At 38.4% G+C, this 19,374-nt stretch overlaps 3 protein-coding genes across 3 annotated transcripts; 2 read left to right on the forward strand and 1 right to left on the reverse strand.

Annotated features, from left to right (window-relative positions):
* Nucleotides 1-2,769: 2,769 nt before the first annotated feature.
* On the forward strand, nucleotides 2,770-8,903 carry LOC134637470 (serum paraoxonase/arylesterase 2-like). Its single transcript, XM_063487903.1, has 9 exons — nucleotides 2,770-2,907; nucleotides 2,990-3,060; nucleotides 3,150-3,205; nucleotides 3,377-3,539; nucleotides 6,562-6,688; nucleotides 6,862-7,065; nucleotides 7,154-7,235; nucleotides 7,851-7,979; nucleotides 8,094-8,903. Exons 1-9 carry the CDS (start codon nucleotides 2,831-2,833, stop codon nucleotides 8,253-8,255), a joined length of 1,071 nt encoding a protein of 356 aa, XP_063343973.1. The 5' UTR covers nucleotides 2,770-2,830; the 3' UTR covers nucleotides 8,256-8,903.
* A 1,933-nt stretch (nucleotides 8,904-10,836) lies between these two features.
* On the forward strand, nucleotides 10,837-14,769 carry LOC134636344 (serum paraoxonase/arylesterase 2-like). Its single transcript, XM_063486285.1, has 9 exons — nucleotides 10,837-10,919; nucleotides 11,154-11,221; nucleotides 11,437-11,492; nucleotides 11,591-11,756; nucleotides 12,852-12,975; nucleotides 13,320-13,520; nucleotides 13,766-13,847; nucleotides 14,393-14,521; nucleotides 14,598-14,769. The coding sequence occupies exons 1-9, from the start codon at nucleotides 10,837-10,839 to the stop codon at nucleotides 14,757-14,759; spliced, it is 1,071 nt and encodes a 356-aa protein (XP_063342355.1). The 3' UTR covers nucleotides 14,760-14,769.
* Nucleotides 14,770-14,771: 2 nt separating this feature from the next.
* LOC134636343 (potassium channel subfamily K member 5-like) lies at nucleotides 14,772-18,268 on the reverse strand. Its single transcript, XM_063486284.1, has 5 exons — nucleotides 18,029-18,268; nucleotides 17,384-17,495; nucleotides 16,035-16,201; nucleotides 15,781-15,949; nucleotides 14,772-15,700 (listed from the first exon to the last, which is right to left on the reverse strand). Exons 1-5 carry the CDS (start codon nucleotides 18,209-18,211, stop codon nucleotides 14,997-14,999), a joined length of 1,335 nt encoding a protein of 444 aa, XP_063342354.1. The 5' UTR covers nucleotides 18,212-18,268; the 3' UTR covers nucleotides 14,772-14,996.
* Between the last annotated feature and the right edge of the window lie 1,106 nt (nucleotides 18,269-19,374).

Below are 19,374 nucleotides of genomic sequence, written 5' to 3' on the forward strand. Positions count from 1 at the left end.
GGGATTTTTGACTATCGCAGGTTCATGAATGTTCATGAAAAAAAAGAAAAAACATCACCAGGCTGCTAATTTTGGAAGCTAACCCCATGTTTTTATGACTGGCAATATCTTATTTTTAATATATGATTATTGTGGCTAAAAGAAGTCACTTTAATCATAGTTTTGGGTAGCTGTTATTAAAAAAAAATAGAGAAATAGTCCCTTTTTTCAGTCCAGTTACACTGAAAATGTGAATGAGTGGCAATAGAAGGCTTTTAAATGGTTATCTTCACTACTGGTTCAAAAACAGCCTAATGCTGAAACCTTGCATTGGAAGTAAGGTTGTCCAGATTACAAAAGCAAACATTAGTCTCCAAACTGTGGTGTGAGCGCAGATTTTTCAAAGGCCAGGAAGAGAGAGAGGGTTAGCAAGCCATTAGTGCAGGGAGCATGGAGAAAGAGAGTCACACCTGATGTATGAATTCAGAGGGGTGTGTCAACTCGCTCCTTTTTGCTATGTCACTAGTTAAACTGACACTTCACAGCAGGCCCAAACTATCCTCAGGCTGCTCGGAGGCCACCACTTCCCCCGTTGACCTGAAAACCATAAAAACACAGAACTTCTCTACTTCCCTTTACCTACTACAAACCTGCTATAAGCTATATGTGAGATTTACTGAATAGCTGACCTTAAGAAACATTAGTAATACTATCCAATGCCATAATTATACACAACTCATATTCACATTACTGTTAATTAAGACTTCTGTGTGTTTGCTTGCTTGTTTTTCATTCTGTCCAAAACGTGGGAAGGACCTGCATTCACAGCCCTGATCATGCTGTAACCAACAGCAGTGAACTTGAGAGTGAGTCTGCATGACTTGCATAGTCACTGGCCACTTCATTAGGTACATCTTGCTTGTTCTGGGTTGAGCCCTTTTTTGTCTTAAAATTCTATATGGCATAGATTCATTAAGGTACTGGAAACATTCCTCAGAGATTTTTGCTTTGTGTTGACGTGAGAGCATCACGCAATTGCTGCAGATTTGTCGGGTGCACATCCGCGATGAGAATCTCCCATTCCGTCACATTAAGTTGCTTATTCAATTGAGATCTGGTGACTGTGGAGGCCATGTGAGTACAATGGACTCATTGTCATGTTCAAGAAACTGTTTGGCATGATTTGAACTTTGTGACACGGCACGTTATCCTGCTGGAAGCAGCCATCAGAAGATGGGCACGCTGTGGTCATAAAGGGATGGACATGGTCAGCAACAATACTCAGGTAGGCTGTGCCAGTTAAACAATGACTCAAAGTGTGCCAAGCAAACATCCCCCACAGCCTTACACCAGCAGCAGCCTGAACCGCCGATACAAGGCAGGATGGATCCATGGTTTCATGTTGATAATGCCATATTCTTTCCAGTTTCATGTGTTATACCAACAACTGATTAACTGCCAGAAATTGTTATGTTTTTTTTATGTGTAATCTCTTTGCATATTTTAGTAAATAGACTGTAGTCAGCAGGATTTATGAAGAGTTTATATATAAAATAAAGAAAGATCTGTTTAATCTTCATCACTCTGTGTGTTTGTAGCTGCATTACAATCAGTCCAATCTTCTTTTGGCTCATATCTTTGCAGAATGGTGGGGTTATACTTGTTGCAATTTCTACTGCAATCTTGGCCAGATCTTTCTTGAAAAAGACATTTTTAATGTCAATACACTTTTTAAACCTTAAAATGACTTGATATCATTCATGCATTCAACAATTTCAATGACGGAAATTACTTTTTGGGACTGCACCTCTTCTTAGCTCACAGGCGTGGCAGCCAGTAGTGTAGATTTAGCCCATGTGCTTCAGTCTTCAAAATGCTGTGTGTTGAGAGATGCTCTTCTGCACACTTTGGTTGAAACAGGCGTTTATTTGAGACATTCTCCTCTGACCTCTGAACCATTTTCACCCAGAGAACTGCTCCTCACTGGATAGTTTCTCTTTTACAGACCATCCTCTGTAAACTCTAGCGATGGTTTTGTGGGAAAATCTCAGCAGTTGCTGAAATAATCAGGCCAGCACCAAAAACCATGCTGCTTTCAGCCATTAGATTACCTTTCTCCATCATTCTGATGCTCCGTTTCAACTTCAGCAGGTCATCTTTACCAGGTCTACATTTCTAAACGCACTGAGTTGCTGCCATGTGACTTGTTCATTAGCTATTAACAAGGAGTTGAAAAGGTGTATCTAATGAAGTGGCCAGTGAGTACATATCCCCTTACAGAAAGGGAAATTTACAAAAAAATGATCCCATACAGGTAAGATAAGATAAGATAAGATAACCTTTATTAGTCCCACACGTGGGAAATTTGTTTTGTCACAGCAGGAAGGTGCACTGGATGTTCCCAGAGGGCTCACAAAGGTACATATTACACACAAAGGTGACTCCATTGCATGTGCAGAGTCAAGAGGCCAAATGTTAACCATGAGGCAACTCTGCTGGTAGAATGTTTTTAGAATATTAGGAGCAAACCTGCAGGCTGTGTGCACTTCACTGTCTACTAAGGGCAAAACATGCAGTGAAGCAACACCTGTCAACTCACAAAATCCCCAACTTTCATGCGCACAAAAAACATAGATCTGTCTTTTAGATGCTAGCTATTTGGATCTACAGCAAATTTACGTGTTTATCAAATTTAGAGATTCACAATGCGTAATATAGAAGTGACGCATTTCTTATTTCACATGGTAAGGGGCGGGATTTCCGATTGCCTGAATGCAGCATTTCGGGAACGCCCCGCTGTTGTCGCAGTTTTTAAGTCCGTTTGGAAACCTTTCCCCCTCCTGATTTCAAAATGGGAAAGCTGGCATACATTTCACTTTTTGTAGCTGCCTTGTCGGTGCTGTTAGGAGAGAGATTTATCAACCTGAGGTAATACAGACAGCGTTCACGTCGAAGCACTTTTGTGCACTCGGACTGTTTCAAAATAACTTTTGTTTTGCAAACTCTGCAGGAAAAGGTGCCTTGCTACTAGAGAGATTGTCCCGAAACACCTCCCCAACTGTGTTGCACTCAAAAATCTGGGTAAGCAAACACGCAAGAAAATGCAGCCGATTCTTTGATGCACACTAGAAACCAGAAAAATTAACAATATGTGAATGTTGTGCTTGTAGATTATGGATCGGAGGATATAACGATCCTGGAAAACGGGCTTGCCTTTATCAGCACTGTAAGTTGTTTTTGCTGTAAAGCAGCCAAATCTCCACCTCTTAGGTTAACAGTCTTAAAACCCATAGCAATAGTGTGGAATAAGAATGTTAATAACAACAGGAATTTATAATGTAGCTAGTGTTATTACACTTTGTATAATTACAGTATTTTTCATGCTTTGTGTGTGCAGGGTCTGAAGTTTCCTGGACTGCCTTCCTCAGATGTGCCTGGAAAGATATTTCTGCTTGATCTACAGGATTCTCAGATGAAACCAGTAGAGCTCCACATGCCAAGGAACTTTGATCTTGACTCTTTCAACCCTCATGGCATCAGTGTATACATCGATCCAAGTGGTAAACAAACCTACAGTTCATATGCGTTTTGCACACATCGCATGCAAGTGTCCACAGAATGGCATCTGGAAGGCAAAAAGTCTGATGTCCTCGATTTGAGTAAACTTTGCAATTTATTGCTCAACTTAGGGCACTGAGGACAATGTTTACTTTTTCCTTTTTCTTGTGTGTGCTTGCCAAGCATGTGGTCAAACCTGCTGTGATACTTACAGTTGGTACCATGTAAGTACAGTAAGAATAGCCAGGCTTTTCATGGGTGTGTTTGGACATTTGGACAAATGGTGCCATAATATGCAAAGCCTAGTGATAATTTTCTTTTTATTTAATTTCAAGTTATGCATGCCCCTCAACTTTGAAAGAGTCTCACACACACACACACACACACACACACACACACACACACACACACACACCAGGGTTCGTACGGGTGCTTGAAATCCTTGAATTTTAATATTGTCTTTTCAAGGTTTGAAAAGTGCTTGAATTTAAGATGTGGTGCTTAAAAGTGCTTGAAAGTGTAACTGTATTTCTTTCACCACAAATAACTATCTGATTGAATAGTTTTCTTATCAGATAGAGAAATAAAATGAGTCGCAAAATGTAAAAGCAAAATTTCCCTGCTTGGGCTGCCTTGCGTCTGTTTCAACGTGTGACCCCGCCCCTCCCTCGGTCAGTCGGTGATGAGTGCGCTGACATACCTGTAGGTTGCTGTTTGAGTGTTTGATGGAAAACGACAGTCGCATGATAGGTGAGTCCTAGTAAATAATTTTCCAGTACGTGTACGTTACACATGCTATTTTTTAAAATTATGATTATTATTTTGCTAGCTATCAAACTCGCTGGAGAAATGATTGAAACGCACTGAGTGTGATGCAGTATGGCAGCGCTATTATGGAATATGCTGTGAACTTAGCTAACATTACTTAGCAGTAATATGAGTTAATTTACTCAAGTGAAAGCTTTAAACATTAGCCCGATACATAACTAGCCAACTTAAGGCTTTCTGGTTAACCCTCTGGGGTCTACGGACCCAGAGTCTCCATTTCAACTTGGGTCGAACGTGCGGACTTCAAACTATATACCAGTTTCCAAACTGTGTTGATAGGCCACGTAAAACCGATGTTTTGTTTTCTGAATAAAACAGTGGCGTTTACTCCGGGAAGAAACGGTAAAAACGGCGTTTTCTAAGGAGAGCGCTAGCAAACACGCTTTGCTTGTGAGTGAAAAAAGAAAAAGAAAAAACACTCCTTCCCTATTGGTGGAAACATTTACCATGTCGACCAATCAAAAAATGATATGGTAACATGTGGCATTTGGTTGTTTGGGATGAGGGGGAAGTTTTAGGAGTGACTGGCGAGAGAGAGAGCGAGTGAGCGAAAGAGAGAGAGAGTTTTGATACGTGAGAGATTTGTGACGTTTACCGTGTTTGGAGTCTCAAGTTAGTGTGTTGTCTTGTGTAGTTAGTGTGTAGTGTAGTCGTTGTTTTGTTTTGTGTGTCAGTTCTACTAGTGAATGTCACAGTTGCTGCAAAAAAGCCACCAAAGGCAGATTGCAGTGTAAACGCTGAGTGACACACCTGCTGTCAGACCTGCAGGATTTATCCCTGTGCTGTTCTCATCTGTGTTATAGTGGACACAAACTATTTCCATAGTTCCATAAATAGTTTGTGTGCCTTCTTATTTGATGCAGAACACCTGATTGTTCTGTAAATAGTTTTAAATGGTTATAAATGTCTGAGCCTTGGCTGCATTTTTAGGTAAATAGTACCATATAACTTTGTTGTTTGCAAAACTTGTGCATATTTTTTTTAAAAATGTACAATTTCTATTTGCATTTCAAGATATGAAAATGATTCCTTAAACATGCTTGTGGTCAAAAAATATCACTTTCTACTCGTATTTTAAATTTTGTCTGAATTTAGATAAATTCTGCTGACACATTATGTCAAAATGAGAAAATAACAGATTGGCAAGATAAACAGTTTTTAAAGGTGAAATATAGAGGCCAAATCAAAAGTAGTCAAAAATGGCCAATTATACCCTGGACCCCAGAGGGTTAAAGGCTAAAAGCAAAGTTGTCACCAAGTACTGTTTATATTTGTGTGTATTGCTGCAGCTTTTTTGAGTATTAACTTGGTGCCTTTGGGTGAAATAATGGTAATATGAGGGACCGATCCATATGGTCACAAAGAATAGCCACTTGTTTCTGTGCTACCAAAGTTTCCCGGCTTTCATTCAACATGTGTTTATCGTCAGCACCTACACATTAAACTACTTAAACAATATAAATGTCTTTAAGCTCACACTGAGGCCTGTGGGGCACTATCAGCCACTGAGAGAGTAGACACATTTATATGTGTATTTGTATATGAATGTTTCATACTTTAAGGCTGCCTGTTTATTTAAGGGAGATGAACAAAATACATTGGAAGTGTACATAATAATATCATCGATGATAAATTAAATATATTTTAAGTAGATGCTTGTGCATTCTTAAAGTCCTATATGTTGAATTGATCTGTTCAAAGCCTCCCAGTCAGTGCTGTTCTCCATGCCTGTCTGACTGTACATGATGTTATTAGCACAAAGTGAAAGTGCTTAAAAAGTGCTTGAATTTGACCATGAAAAAGTCATATGAACCCTGACACACACACGCCTTATAGACATTATTTTTGTTATTTTTGAGTAAACTTTGCAATTTATTGCTCAACTTAGGGCACTGAGGACAATGTTTACTTTTTCCTTTTTCTTGTGTGTGCTTGCCAAGCATGTGGTCAAACCTGCTGTGATACTTACAGTTGGTACCATGTAAGTACAGTAAGAATAGCCAGGCTTTTCATGGGTGTGTTTGGACATTTGGACACAAATGGTGCCATAATATGCAAAGCCTAGTGATAATTTTCTTTTTATTTAATTTCAAGTTATGCATGCCCCTCAACTTTGATACAGTCACACACACACACACACACACACGCCTTATAGACATTATTTTTGTTCTGTGCCTTTCTTATTGTTTTTTCCAGATAGCACAGTCTACCTGTTTGTTGTCAATCATCCTCAACAAAAAAGCCAAGTGGAGCTATTCAAGTTTGTGGAGGAGGACCGTGCCCTAGAGCACCTGAAAACCATAAAACATGAACTTCTCTACAGGTAAAGTAATATGACAAATTTCTGTTATAAATGACATTTGAGATTTACTGAATAGTCTGCCTTAAACAATATTCATGCAACCATCTCATGTCATAATATAGTTCCATACAAATCACGTGCATATTAATGTATAATAACATGACAAAACATTTTTTGTTTCCTTTCTATTCTAGCGTAAATGATATTGTTGCAGTGGGAGTGGATAGCTTCTATGCAACAAATGACCACTATTTTAACCAAGAAATCCTGAAAGTATTTGTGGAGCCTTTACTGCCTCTGTCGTGGGCTAATGTTGTGTACTATAGTACTGAGGAGGTAAAAGTGGTCTCTGAGGGTTATTTCTTTGCAAATGGAATCAACATGTCACCAGACAAAAGGTAAGAATGATCAGGAGGCCCTTGCACACGGTTACATATGTTTCAAATATCTGAATGTCTTTATTTTAACGTTCTCTCTCTTTTATAGGTATATTTATGTCGTAGAGTTTTTTGATCAAAAACTGCACGTGTTGGAGCGGAAAGAAGACAATTCATTGGCCAATGTCAAGGTAGCTAATAAAACTGACTTACCACAACAGTATGGGAGTGCTTTTTTGACAGTTTTTTAAAAATTTAAATCCATTGAAAAATACTTTGATAATTTATCATTATTTTTTAAATAATATTGCTATATTTACAAAGTCCCTTTTGGTTCTCTTGCCACAAGGGATTCGTGTCTGTGGCTTGAATTGAATTGAATTAATTAATTGATTAATTAATTAATCATAAATTAATTATGGTCATGATAAAATCATTACATAAAAATTCAATTTAAAAAAAAGTGTTTTATTTTTTGTTGTTTTTTTTTTTTTTTTTTTAAATTGAACCTTCTAACTGATTTATTTAAAAATTAATATAAATTTGCATATATGAGTTTTAACTTGAATCATTTTGGCATATACAGCATTTTTTCCCCAAATTATTGCTTAAAAATTTATTGTGCTATTTATTTAGTCTAAAAAAAGTCATGTATTAAATATATCTACATTTGGTGTTAAAAGAAAATACAAACGCTGAATATGCTCACTGCAAGTACTTGCAGAGTTAAACTCTTAGATATATATATATATATAAGACTCTATGATAAGTGTGTAATTGCAGTCTTTCCTTTGACATTTAACCAGTCTGTTGCTGTGGGTACACTCTGTGACAACGTCGAGGTCGACCCTGAAAATGGTGACCTTTGGTTAGGCTGTCACCCTAATGCATGGAAGGCTCTCATGTTTGACCCCAAAGACCCACCAGGATCAGAGGTCTGGTGTTTCTTCTTATTTGTGTTTCTTTTTTCACTATATAACAGCACATGCACCCATTTGTAGAGATTGATCTGATTATGTTTATTTTCTTATGATTTTGTATGTTTGCAGATCATCCGTATCCAGAACGTTCATTCTGATCAGCCTGTGGTTACACAGGTGTATGCAGACAATGGACATGTGATCATGGGCTCTTCGGTAGCCGCTACGTATGGAGGGAAGTTGCTCATTGGCTCTGTGTTCCACAAAGCCTTGTGCTGTGATTTACAGTAGACGATGGAAGCAAACACTGCCACTCACTTTAACACATGAGAGGGGGAAAAAAAACTCAATTCAGGTGTTTAAAAGGACAAAAAAAGGAAAAGAAATATTTGTATCTGTTCTCAACTGGGACAGTTTATGCTGCACTGTGTTCAGCCTACAAAAGTGGTATTAGACACAGAAATTACTGAACTATCAAGATATTTGCTTCACTGTTAAATAATTGGAACAATTATGAAAATAATGTTTTTAATTTGATAATTTATCACTGTCTGTATTTGGCTTAAATTAAAGGTGAAATGTGAACTTTAATAAATAGATTTGTTGTGGTTCCACAATGAAGTTGTCCACTGTGTCCCCCCCAGTAAGTAAATGCACATTTGTCAACATGGGGGAAAAAATGTTATTTGATCCATCACCCTTTTCTCAATCATCCTCACCCCATGAGGCAAGATCTGGCTTGGAGCTCCAGAGCGAGGGCGATTGATGGTCATTTTATATTTCTTCCATCTACAAATAACAACACCAACACTTGTCACCTTCTTGCTGATTGTAGACCTTGTGCAGATCTACCATTTTTTTCCCTGATGTCCTTTGACAGCTCTTTGGTCTTGCCCGTGGTGGTGGAGAGGATGGAATTAAAGAAATTGATTCTGTGGACAGGTGTGCTTTTTGTGATTGATTGCTTGATTGAGTGTTTGTAATCTATGTGCCATATGGGTGTGCAACCATTTGGTGGGAGCCAGAATTCTTCCTGGGTTTTAGGGGATCAAATACTTTTTTCACTCAATGACGTGCAGGTCAGTTTTAAAGTTGTATGTAATGTGTTTTGGTGGTTTTTTTTGGTGGTTTTTTTTCCGGGGGGGGGGGGGGGGGCTGTGGTTGATATTCTCCATTACAATGAAACTAGCATAGACTGTTTATGCCTTTGTAAGTGAGAGAACTTAGGAATTCAGCAGGGAATCACATAATTGTTTCTCCCACTGTATACACACTGCCCCAAAAAGAAATAAAGGAACACTTTTTAATCAGATTATAGCATCACATCGCTTGTGGGATATTGATTTGGCCTTGTTAATGAGATTAAGAACAGGTGCACTAGATGGACAACAGTAACTAAACTTCATGAGGGTGGCCTGAGGGCCCAACGTACTCTAGGGGAGGGGGGGATCCCTCAGGACACCATCCAGCATCTCATTAACAGGATGTCCCAACATTGTCATGCATGTTGGGACATGCAACATGTGGTTGCTGTACAAATTACTGAGTACCATTTTGAGTTGCTGCAATGAAACTTCAGTGAAGTGGACTAGCCTGCCACATCATTTTTTCACTTTGCTTTTCGGAGTGTCTTTGAATTTAGCCATCTGTAGGTTGATACTTTCAATTTCCTTAAAACAATCTGGCATTCTTTTGCTCCTAACACATTATCCAGTCTATACTGGTATAGACTTAACAAAGTTGTCCTTAGGCTTCTCGGTTATTCTCTCAGAAAGTTTATGAACATGATAGGTATTCTGAGTACTGCATTTTATAAATCGTTCTTGTGTGTTGATATTATATTATACTTTAATTTATCCACACATAATATATTGTAATAGTGTTTGGGGTGCTGTGTCTTCATAAAATTTTATTAATTCAAAAGACATTTTTGCAGATAATGAATTTTTCAAATAGACTTTCCTCTTTTTGTAAAATACTAAATCTTGACAATATTTAATGTGAATAAATATTCCATATCTCTTTTTATGTATAAGTATGTATATTTAATTGGTGATTTACTAATTGTTTTGCAACATTTTTTAATATCTTTTTCAGATCTACATACTTACTAAACAAGACACCGTGGTGATTTTTATTTACCCTTATGCAGAAAGCAAAATTCACATAAATATTGAGGACCTTCTTATTGGAACAAACTATCACCAGCTCTTCAGTTCACAACTGCATTTTATTCTTTTAAAAACAATTAAAAACTATGTTTATGTCTAATAGCACATGATGTGTATATTTATTATATTTGTAAATGATTGTATGTAACTTGTCTGTTCCAGCTGCTTACCTGTTAATGTTATAGGGAAGGTGGTTGTTCTTATTCTTAAACTGTACATTATTGTTGTTGTTGATTCTATTTGTGTGCAAATAAAACGAAACAGAAAAACAAAACAAAAAAAATATACACCATGATTTTTTTCCAACTGAGATTGGATGGCAGCAGTGCATATGCATGTGCGGTGTGTTCGGATACAGTGTAGCTTTTAGGTGGTGCTGCATAAATAATCCATTATTCATATACCGTGTGTAGCCATGCATTTATATTCACTAAACTTTGTTTCTTTCTTTGGGGAAATATTTTATGTTATAAATACCCTAAAATAAATGCTACCTTGACTTGTTACAAGCAACAAAATAATTAAAAAAAAAAGATCCATCTTTTCTTTTTTTCTTTTTTTTTAAAAAAAATCTTAGCAGCTGTTTCTAATTTTAACAGATCAAACTAATTTTAGCACTCTGTCTCCATCTTTGGGGCAGTTGTGTTAATGCACATTGAAAATCATGGCACTTTCATAGGTAACCCCTGACACTTATAAACATGGCTGCCATGAAGAAAGTACTACTTGCTGTTGCTGTTGCTGCCTTTGCAGTTTTCAGTGGACACAGGTTCCTTAAACTGAAGTAAGTTCTGTTCCGACAAGAAAATCTGACATCATATGTCGCATTAAATTTGGGGATTGGCAGCACAGATTGTAAATGTTCACAGCTGTTGTTTGCTACAGCACGTTGAAGTGTGGTCAATGTTTTCATGGAAAGACTTAACAAATGTATCCTTAGGCTTCTCGAGAAGACTTTCAAACTGTAGTACTGATTTCTACTGCTTCTTTGTAATGGCTCTGTAAACTTCTTCCGCAGGGAAATCATGCTTGCTTCCAGAGAGATTCCAGTGAAACACCTCAGCTGTCATTATTTGCAGAATATTGGTATGTAATCTTTGTATTCATGCTGATATCTTCGTTCTGGGGTTTGCATCATGAAAATCACGTTTAAACTGCGTTTACAATGTGGCATTAGCTGAAGGGTCTGAAGTTCACACAACTGTCTGTAGAGCATGTGTCACCAAGGCATGACATAAGACTGTGCTCTCTGTAAGAACTGAGAAGGGGAAAAATATTTATTGATTTGTTTGTTTGTACAGAATATGGGGCAGAGGATATTACAATACTGAAAGATGGACTGGCCTTCATGAGTACGGTATGTTATTAATTTCATGGGCAATTGTTTGTGTGATGACCTCTTGAGCAAAGCCCCACATTTAGAAAAGTCTCTAACATGTAGTGTTTACTGCTCAGGGGTTGAAGTTTCCTGGATTGCATTCATTTTCTGATGAACCAGGGAAAATGTATGTTTTGGATCTGCTGCACCCGAAGCCTACTCCAGTGGAGCTGCAAATCAGCGGAGAACTGGACCTCAGCTCGTTCAACCCACATGGCATTAGTGCATACACTGATGAAGCAGGTGACGTACAGACCAGATAGAGGATGGATGAAATAATGGCATCAAATTTGTTATTATTTTAAATAACAGAAATGTATTCAGGTCATTTTTTTTTCATTGTACCCTTATGCACGCATGCATAGGTTCAGGAACACGTCTGAAGCTCCTCTAGCATTGTCTTGGCTGTAGTCTTTGGTTCTTCATGCTGAAGGTTCTCCATGGCCATAGGCTTAGGACTTTTGTACCTTCATCCAAGTTTTCTTCAAGGACTTGCCTCTTATAAGCCATCATCTTCCCTCAGTGTTGACCATTATCCCTGTCGTTGCGTCTGAACAACACCCCCTGTAGCATGATACTGCTATTATCCTTCACTGGTATTAGCTCGGTGATGTTCACCGTAGTGTCTAGTATAAATTTTGGATTTATCTGGCTAGTGATTATGTGTTGCATATCCATCTTCTTTATGAAACATCCTATTGTGTGGACCAGTCTTTTCTGGAATATTGTCTAAAATAAGCAGAATACTTTGTATCAGCAGTGTGAGATGCCAAAGGTTAAAGGCGAGTGACAGTGAAATGCATAAAGAAATTTGGGGCCTTATGTTTTCAGCTATATTATTAATAATTTTAATTAATGTAATGATGCAAAAATGATCAGTATTTTCGTTGCCTTTATTCATTTTACTTGATAACAGGTTTTGGACAAATGAATAAGAGGAGGCAGTTACATTACAGTGTCCTTGACACATATCTGAGATTTTCCTATATGTGCCAAAAACATCTCTGTGTAGTAAAAGTGAGTTTTGTGAGGCTTTGATATTTTGTCTGCACTTATGCTTAAGTAAGAGGACAAACTAAGTTCCTGTTAGGTCAGGCTATAAAAAAAGTAAATTGCCCCTTACTGCTTTAGGGAAAGAAAGAAGGTGACAATTTACTATGAGTCTGCAGCCTAAATTGGTGTATGTGCATGTCTGCTTTTTTTTTTTTTTTTTTTTTTTTTAAACAATAACAAGCTATTTTAGTTATTTCCCTGAGCACAAACATGACTGAAACACTAAGAGAAACTTACGTTTCCTCCACACAGCAGGGTTGACAAGACTTTTCTTCTTCTCTGCAGATGACTCTGTGTACCTGTTTGTGGTCAATCACCCTCATCACAACAGCCAAGTAGAGATCTTTCGTTATGTTGAGGAAGACACACTCGTGCACATAAAAACCATCATCCACCCCTTACTCCACAGGTATGAACTGTATGAGAAACCTTTTAATGCCTTATTTATTGGGGTGGCTGTGGCTCATCCCATCATGTCCAGCCTGTGTGCCAAATGTCCTTGGGCATGATACTAACCCCAAGCTGCTCTCCGATGCATCCATCAGAGCATGAATGTATGCAAATGTTAGATAGAAAGCATTTATTAGAAAAAGCATAGGAAAAAAAGTGCTTGTGTGACTGAGGCAAGTTTTATAAAACGCTTTGAGTGCTTGTTAGAGCAGAAAAGCATTATATAAGAACCAGTCCACATTTTACATTTAACAAAACGTCTGCATCCTTTTTTTTTTTTTTTTTTTTTTTTCTGTTTTTCAGTGTGAATGACATTGTTGCAGTCGGAGTGGAGAGCTTCTATGCCACAAATGACCGCTACTTTCACAGTGATGCACTTCTGCTTATTGCTGTCTTTATGGACTTAACCTGGTGTGACGTGGTGTTCTACAGTCCACACGAAGTGAGGGTGGTGGCCGATGGTCTGCGGTCCCCAAACGGAATAAACATATCTCCTGACAAAAGGTTAATCTCAGTTCGTTACACCAATCACTGATCATGTATGTGTTGATTGATTGAGTTAAATGTCTGTTTTATTTCAGACAGAAATACAACAGAAATAACAGAATACATTGTAAATTAAGTGAAGACATCGAATTGTCATCTACATCTATATATAAAACACAATTTAGATGCTCGAAAAGGAGTGGGATGAGATTTACAGTTTTTTGTTATTGTAACATGATTTTTTAATTTTTTTTAAAACACAGGTACATATACGTTTCGGATATTATGGATCATGAGATAGATGTTTTTGAAAGGCAAGAAGGGGAACAATTGAGGTACATCAAGGTAATAGTGTTTTGTATTTCTTCTAAAGTCACAAAAACAAAACAACAACAACCCAAAACTCTCATATCTGCGTGCTAAATATGAAGCTAAGCCCAGCCTAGTGTTGCAGTTTTTACCCCTCAGCCGTGAGAGGTTGAGGGGGTATTGTCATCACCCCGTCCTGTGGGCAGAGTGGATGCCCAAGTGGAGAACGAGGTGACGTACGATACCTTAGGTGAATCTAGTAAAAATGAGTTTGAATCTCAATGACCTCGAGGTCAAAGATTAACTTTACTGTAGCCTAGAATTTTAAAAATTTATACCATAGGTACATCTGCTAGTAGGCTGAGGGGTATCAGTGACAGCTGCCTGTACATTTTTCATAATACTGTAGCTTCATATTTAACATGTAGACATAAAAGTAGCACTAATCGTTTTAATTTTGCTGAATAAGAAAGCAGTTCTGTTGCAAGAAAAAAAAAAAGTTTGGATTGTTGCTTTAACTTCATACACAAGGACAGAATAATCAATAATCAGGTTTCATTTACAGTATGTGATGTTTTCAGTCTGTAGCTGTTGGATCACTTTGTGACAACATCGAGGTGGACCACAAGACAGGTGACGTATGGCTGGGTTGTCACCCAAATGCCATGAAGTTGTCAAGCTATGATCCTGAAGATCCACCTGGCTCTGAGGTTAGTTTGTTTAAAAATAAAATAAAAACATTGCAGCTAGATTTTTACCTATTCATTTTATGAATGTGTCCTTCAGGTGCTCCGGATCAAGAATATTCACTCAAAGCAGCCAGTGGTGAGCATGGAGTACGCAGATGATGGCCATGTCCTTATGGGCTCCAGTGTAGCAGCTCCTTATGAGGGAAAGTTGCTTATTGGCTCTGTTTTCCACAAAGCCTTATACTGTCTTCTAAAATAATGCCATTGATTACTGTTGCTTAATGAATACAAATGTTGTAAAGGGATGAAAGAATTAATAAAAAATAAACATGTTTTTCGCCATTTATAAAAAATAAAATCGTGCAAAATAGTGACCTTGTAAGACAGGAAACCATTCGACAGTCAGCTTTTGTTCCTGTAGATGTCATATGCAGTGTCATTTCCACATTTTGTTCTCTCTGTACATTAAAGCAGCATACGCCTTTGGACAATTCTTTTACCCTTTCTCATCGTTTTCCAACAGCAATTCTTCTTCAGCCACCTTGGAAATCCTAAATCTAGTCTCCCCCCCATCAGGATGCTCTACATTTTCCTCTTCTATTTTGGCAGGTCCACTGAGGGCAATATCACAGTCTTCTGAATCAGCAGCACAGCTGTCCTTCTGTTCCTCGTCAGTTTTCACACACGCTTCAGGGTCCCCCATGCTTTCTTGCAATAACGGGAGCTTCTCGTCTTTTGTGTCATTGTCCCCCTCGGCCTTTGCATTGAGGAATACTTCGCTGATACTGATCATACGTCTGCGCCTTGGAGAGTGCTCCAAGTTGTGGATAGAGGTGCCGTGGAGGTCACTGCAGCTCTTTGAGCGATTCATTTTGTCTGCTGGCGCTGGTTTGCGTCTTGTCATTCCAATCTCTTTTATGACAGTATTGTAGTCTTCCTCCTTTTCAGATAAGAAGCCAAAGATGTCAATAACGCTGGGCTTTACATTTCCATGTGGCTTGTCCTCTAAAGACACTAGCTCCTCATGATAGAAGTTTCTGTGCCTGCGTTTTTGCCATTTTTTCTTTAGTACTTTGTGAGCGTCAACTACCATGTGGACGTTCCAGCTGAAGAACAAGGACAGCCAAGCTAGGCCCATGTAAATCCATAATTCTTTACCTACTATGTAGAGGCGGGGGTAGTTTATGTCTGGATTTACGCCTAAAATGAGAGTTATGGGCTGAAATTACTTGGATATCCTCAATTCAGAAATGCAAATTGTGCCAAATGTAAAAACCTACCTGCCACATAATCTCCAAAGCCAACTGTTGTGAGTGTGATGAAAGAGAAGTAGAAACCTTCTAAGTAGGTCCATTCTTCCATGGACATGAAAACAAACGGCGGAATCACCAGATGCACCAACAGCCCCCATAGAAGGAACAAGGCTATACAGGTATACTGGACTTTTTTCTGACAAAACGGAGGAAAAAAAAAAATTATTTGACATTGAAACTTCAGAATTTCAGATAAACATTAATTGTTACTCAGACCTTACCACTGATATGCCTTTGTCTATCATCACCCCAGACAGACGCTTGGCCCGGTCTCCAAAGAATGAACCCAGCTCACTTATCCATACCAGACACAGAGGGATCCCACACAGACCATAAAGGATGCAGAAAATACGTCCACCTTTTGTCCTGGGGGCAATATTACCATAACCTGTAGATACAGTGAGAAAATATTCAATCACAGCAGTCCATGATGTGATAAATATTTTAGGAAGATTTTCCTCTTCTGTTTGTCCTATCAGGGTCATGGGGAGGGCTGAAGCCCATCCCAGCTACCATAGGGCAAGAGGCAGGGTACACCCAGGACACACTGCCAGTCTGTTGCAGGGCTAACACAGAGAAAAACAACCATAAACCCAACAATTATGCAACCCTCTATGAGCAAGCACTTGGCAACAGTGGAAAGGAAAAACTCCCTTTTAACAGGAAGAAACCTTCAGCAGAACCAGGCTCAGGGAGGAGCAGCCACCTGCTATGACCGGTTGGGGGTGAAGGGAGGAAAACAGGACAAAAGACATACTGTGGAAGAGAAGCACAGATCAATAACAGCTAATGATTAAATCCAGGGTGGTGTATAAACACATAGTGAGTTAAAAAAAAACTCAGTGTATCATGGGATGCCCCAAGCAGCCAAGCCCTGTTGCTGCATAGCTAAGGGAGTATTCATGGTCACCTGATCCAGCCTAATGATAAGCTTAAAAGAAAAAAAAACTTTCCTTTTTGATAAAGTGTAATCTAAATGTAGGAAAAGTAGGGAGGGTGTCTGTCTCTCTGCTGCTTTATATATGGAAAACGAAGTCATAGAAGAATCTTGAACTAAAAAACAACGAGGATTAGGATTTACCGTCTCAGTTATGCTCTGGTTTCTCTTTATAACGTTCTTTGTTGGACATTTTGCAGGAAAACTCCAGTGCACACACATTTCAGATCCAAATCACGATAATTTCCCAACTTTTGGGACAAAGCATTTCCTGTTCTGAAACAGTCACGGCATCAGAGTACCCATAGCTTCATCCCTGTAGTAATTGTTGTGAAGCTTATAATGTGTCTTATAAACAAACAATCACAATTAGGCCCAGAGAAATGCAGCTTTTAGTGAAGAGGCATCGTGTTACATGAATATTATCCCAGCCTATCCAGCTTCGAATATGAGAGGCGGGGTACACCCTGGACACATCGCCTGCCTGTGGCAGGGCCAGACATGTTGTTAAAGCAAGTCGATTGGGCGTTCCTGAGTCAACCCTATTGCCAAAAAAATGGCAGCAACCAGAGGAAGAAGTGTGTGCTATTACAACATGAACATGAACTGTGTCAACTGCTGAGTCTTTCATACCTATGGTGGTGACAATGGAGGCAGCGAAGATGGCAGAACTCCCCCAATCCCACGGACTGCGATCCTTGTCCCCGGTGATCGCCACGCCTTGCCCGGCAGCCTCTGACACTACCTTTAGAAAGTTAACACAATCAATCAGTCCCAGAAAAAACCCCATAAATCTAATACTTCTGCTACTACTTTACCTATGTATTTGTAACCGAATAACTGGAAATATTTACAACTCCTTATTCTTCTCAAAGTCTTAACTAAAGGCTCAGGCTACCGACGGGCACGCCTTGTGCCAGCCTTCAAGTTTTTGTTCTGTGCTTGATGTTGCATGCCTGCTCCACACCCAGCGCACACATCAGTGTTTTGTTTGAAGTTTCACAACTTTTCTGTGCTGTTAAATAAGAGGATTTTCACTTCCCCCGTTCCCTTTGAGAATGTTTAGCTTGATAGTTACTCTTTACACGTTTGTATTTCTGTTCAAAATCACGTAAAACTGGTTTAATACATCCGGACATGTGGAGGCAACGACATTTTCCTTTGCTTTCTAATGTCTACGCTGGACTGTAAGATAAGCAATACAGTATGTAACGAAATGAAGCCTCTGTAAACAAAAGCTCGACTTGTTACCTTTACATAGAAATGGGTTCATCATACCTTCAGTATCTCAGTCAGATTCTCTTTAGTCAAGTTAAATTTCTTCAGAATGTCTTCCTTTTCTTTGACATAGAGGTCTCTGGCTGATTTCCAGTTTTCTTCTTCAAAAATTTGGAATATTGCGCCTCCAATCGACAGATAAAATATTATACACGAAGTTAAAAGCGGACCTTTATCAGCCATATTAAAGTCATAACTTCAGTCCGAGCACGCTGACTAAGTCACATTCCCGCAGAGGGCTGTCCTAATCCTACCTGGCCTCTTCCTGGTTAACATAATGGGTTCACAGCTGGGATGAAATTAAACCCAGACCAAATAAAAAACAAAACAAAAACATATACATGTAAAAATATATGTATGTGTCTTCTAATTAGTTCAAGTATAGAAAGTCAAAAAAAAAAACAACTTAAAAAAAACAACAAAAACAATCGGTCCTGAGTTACTTCTGTTTATAACAAGAAGCACTACGACAGTACACACCTCCGCCAAGCCCGCTCACTCTATGGGCAGGATCAACTTTTAAGGGAATAGTACTGTTTTGTTTCTTGTTGTATGCATTCATTTTGTTTTCTCTGTTCTTTTTAAACGCACTTAAATGTACTCGACATACTTTTGAGTGCAATTAGTTTTATGCGAATATAGTACATGTGCATAGTGCATCTGATTGTGTAGTATTTTTTTTAGATGTTTAGTAAATATCAAATGAAAAAAGTTTTTGATCACAAATTTATTAGGGGTTGGTCATAATCAGTTAATGTGATATTATAGGTTACGTTCTGTATAATGATAACACACACCACATTTATAAGAATCATAGCTTCTAAGCTGTTAGGCTTTCTTAAAAATTTTGTTTATTTTTGTTGCTTTCTCTTTATTTTTTGACCAATAGATCTTTAAGTTGATCTTGTAGACCTTGCTGAGTGTACGTCAAATTTTAATAGATTGTCAAATTGATCTCCCTCTTTACCACTACAAGGTTTTTCTTTCATTTTTTTTTAAAAATCAGAATTAATTCAAAATATATCGAGCTATGGTGTTGACAGACTGAACGACACGCGCGCAAATATTACCAAAATCGTAACCTTCTTGTGGGGGAAGTAATAGCTAAAGTGGAGAACTAAAACACAAAATTATATTATCTAACCACTTGCGCTTTAATGAAAATGTTCAGCAGGGGGCAACATGACTTCATTAACGCCGATTCCACAGTGTTGCTACGCATACGTGCTCAGGGAAACGGTCGCTCTTATCTTGTGCAGGAGTTAAATGTTTCCTATAATCACACTGGGCGGATCCTGGCTGCTTTGTGTGATAATAAGGGTTGAAATATTTGCATTTGAAAACTA

Source organism: Pelmatolapia mariae, linkage group LG10_11, assembly GCF_036321145.2.
Source record: "Pelmatolapia mariae isolate MD_Pm_ZW linkage group LG10_11, Pm_UMD_F_2, whole genome shotgun sequence".
Taxonomy (NCBI): domain Eukaryota; kingdom Metazoa; phylum Chordata; class Actinopteri; order Cichliformes; family Cichlidae; genus Pelmatolapia; species Pelmatolapia mariae.

Bases quoted from the DNA above. Each gene is read 5' to 3' on its own strand.
- LOC134636344 (XM_063486285.1), top strand. From the start codon at position 10,837: ATGGCTGCCATGAAGAAAGTACTACTTGCTGTTGCTGTTGCTGCCTTT. The intron at 10,920-11,153 runs GTAAGTTCTGTT...CTTCTTCCGCAG, and splicing joins CACAGGTTCCTTAAACTGAA to GGAAATCATGCTTGCTTCCA. The intron at 12,976-13,319 runs GTATGAACTGTA...TCTGTTTTTCAG, and splicing joins ATCCACCCCTTACTCCACAG to TGTGAATGACATTGTTGCAG.
- LOC134637470 (XM_063487903.1), top strand. From the start codon at position 2,831: ATGGGAAAGCTGGCATACATTTCACTTTTTGTAGCTGCCTTGTCGGTG. The intron at 7,236-7,850 runs GTAGCTAATAAA...ACATTTAACCAG, and splicing joins ATTCATTGGCCAATGTCAAG to TCTGTTGCTGTGGGTACACT. The intron at 7,980-8,093 runs GTCTGGTGTTTC...GTATGTTTGCAG, and splicing joins AAGACCCACCAGGATCAGAG to ATCATCCGTATCCAGAACGT.
- LOC134636343 (XM_063486284.1), bottom strand. From the start codon at position 18,211: ATGGCTGATAAAGGTCCGCTTTTAACTTCGTGTATAATATTTTATCTG. The intron at 15,950-16,034 runs GTAAGGTCTGAG...CCGTTTTGTCAG, and splicing joins TAGACAAAGGCATATCAGTG to AAAAAAGTCCAGTATACCTG. The intron at 15,701-15,780 runs GTAGGTTTTTAC...CTCTCATTTTAG, and splicing joins CTTTGGAGATTATGTGGCAG to GCGTAAATCCAGACATAAAC.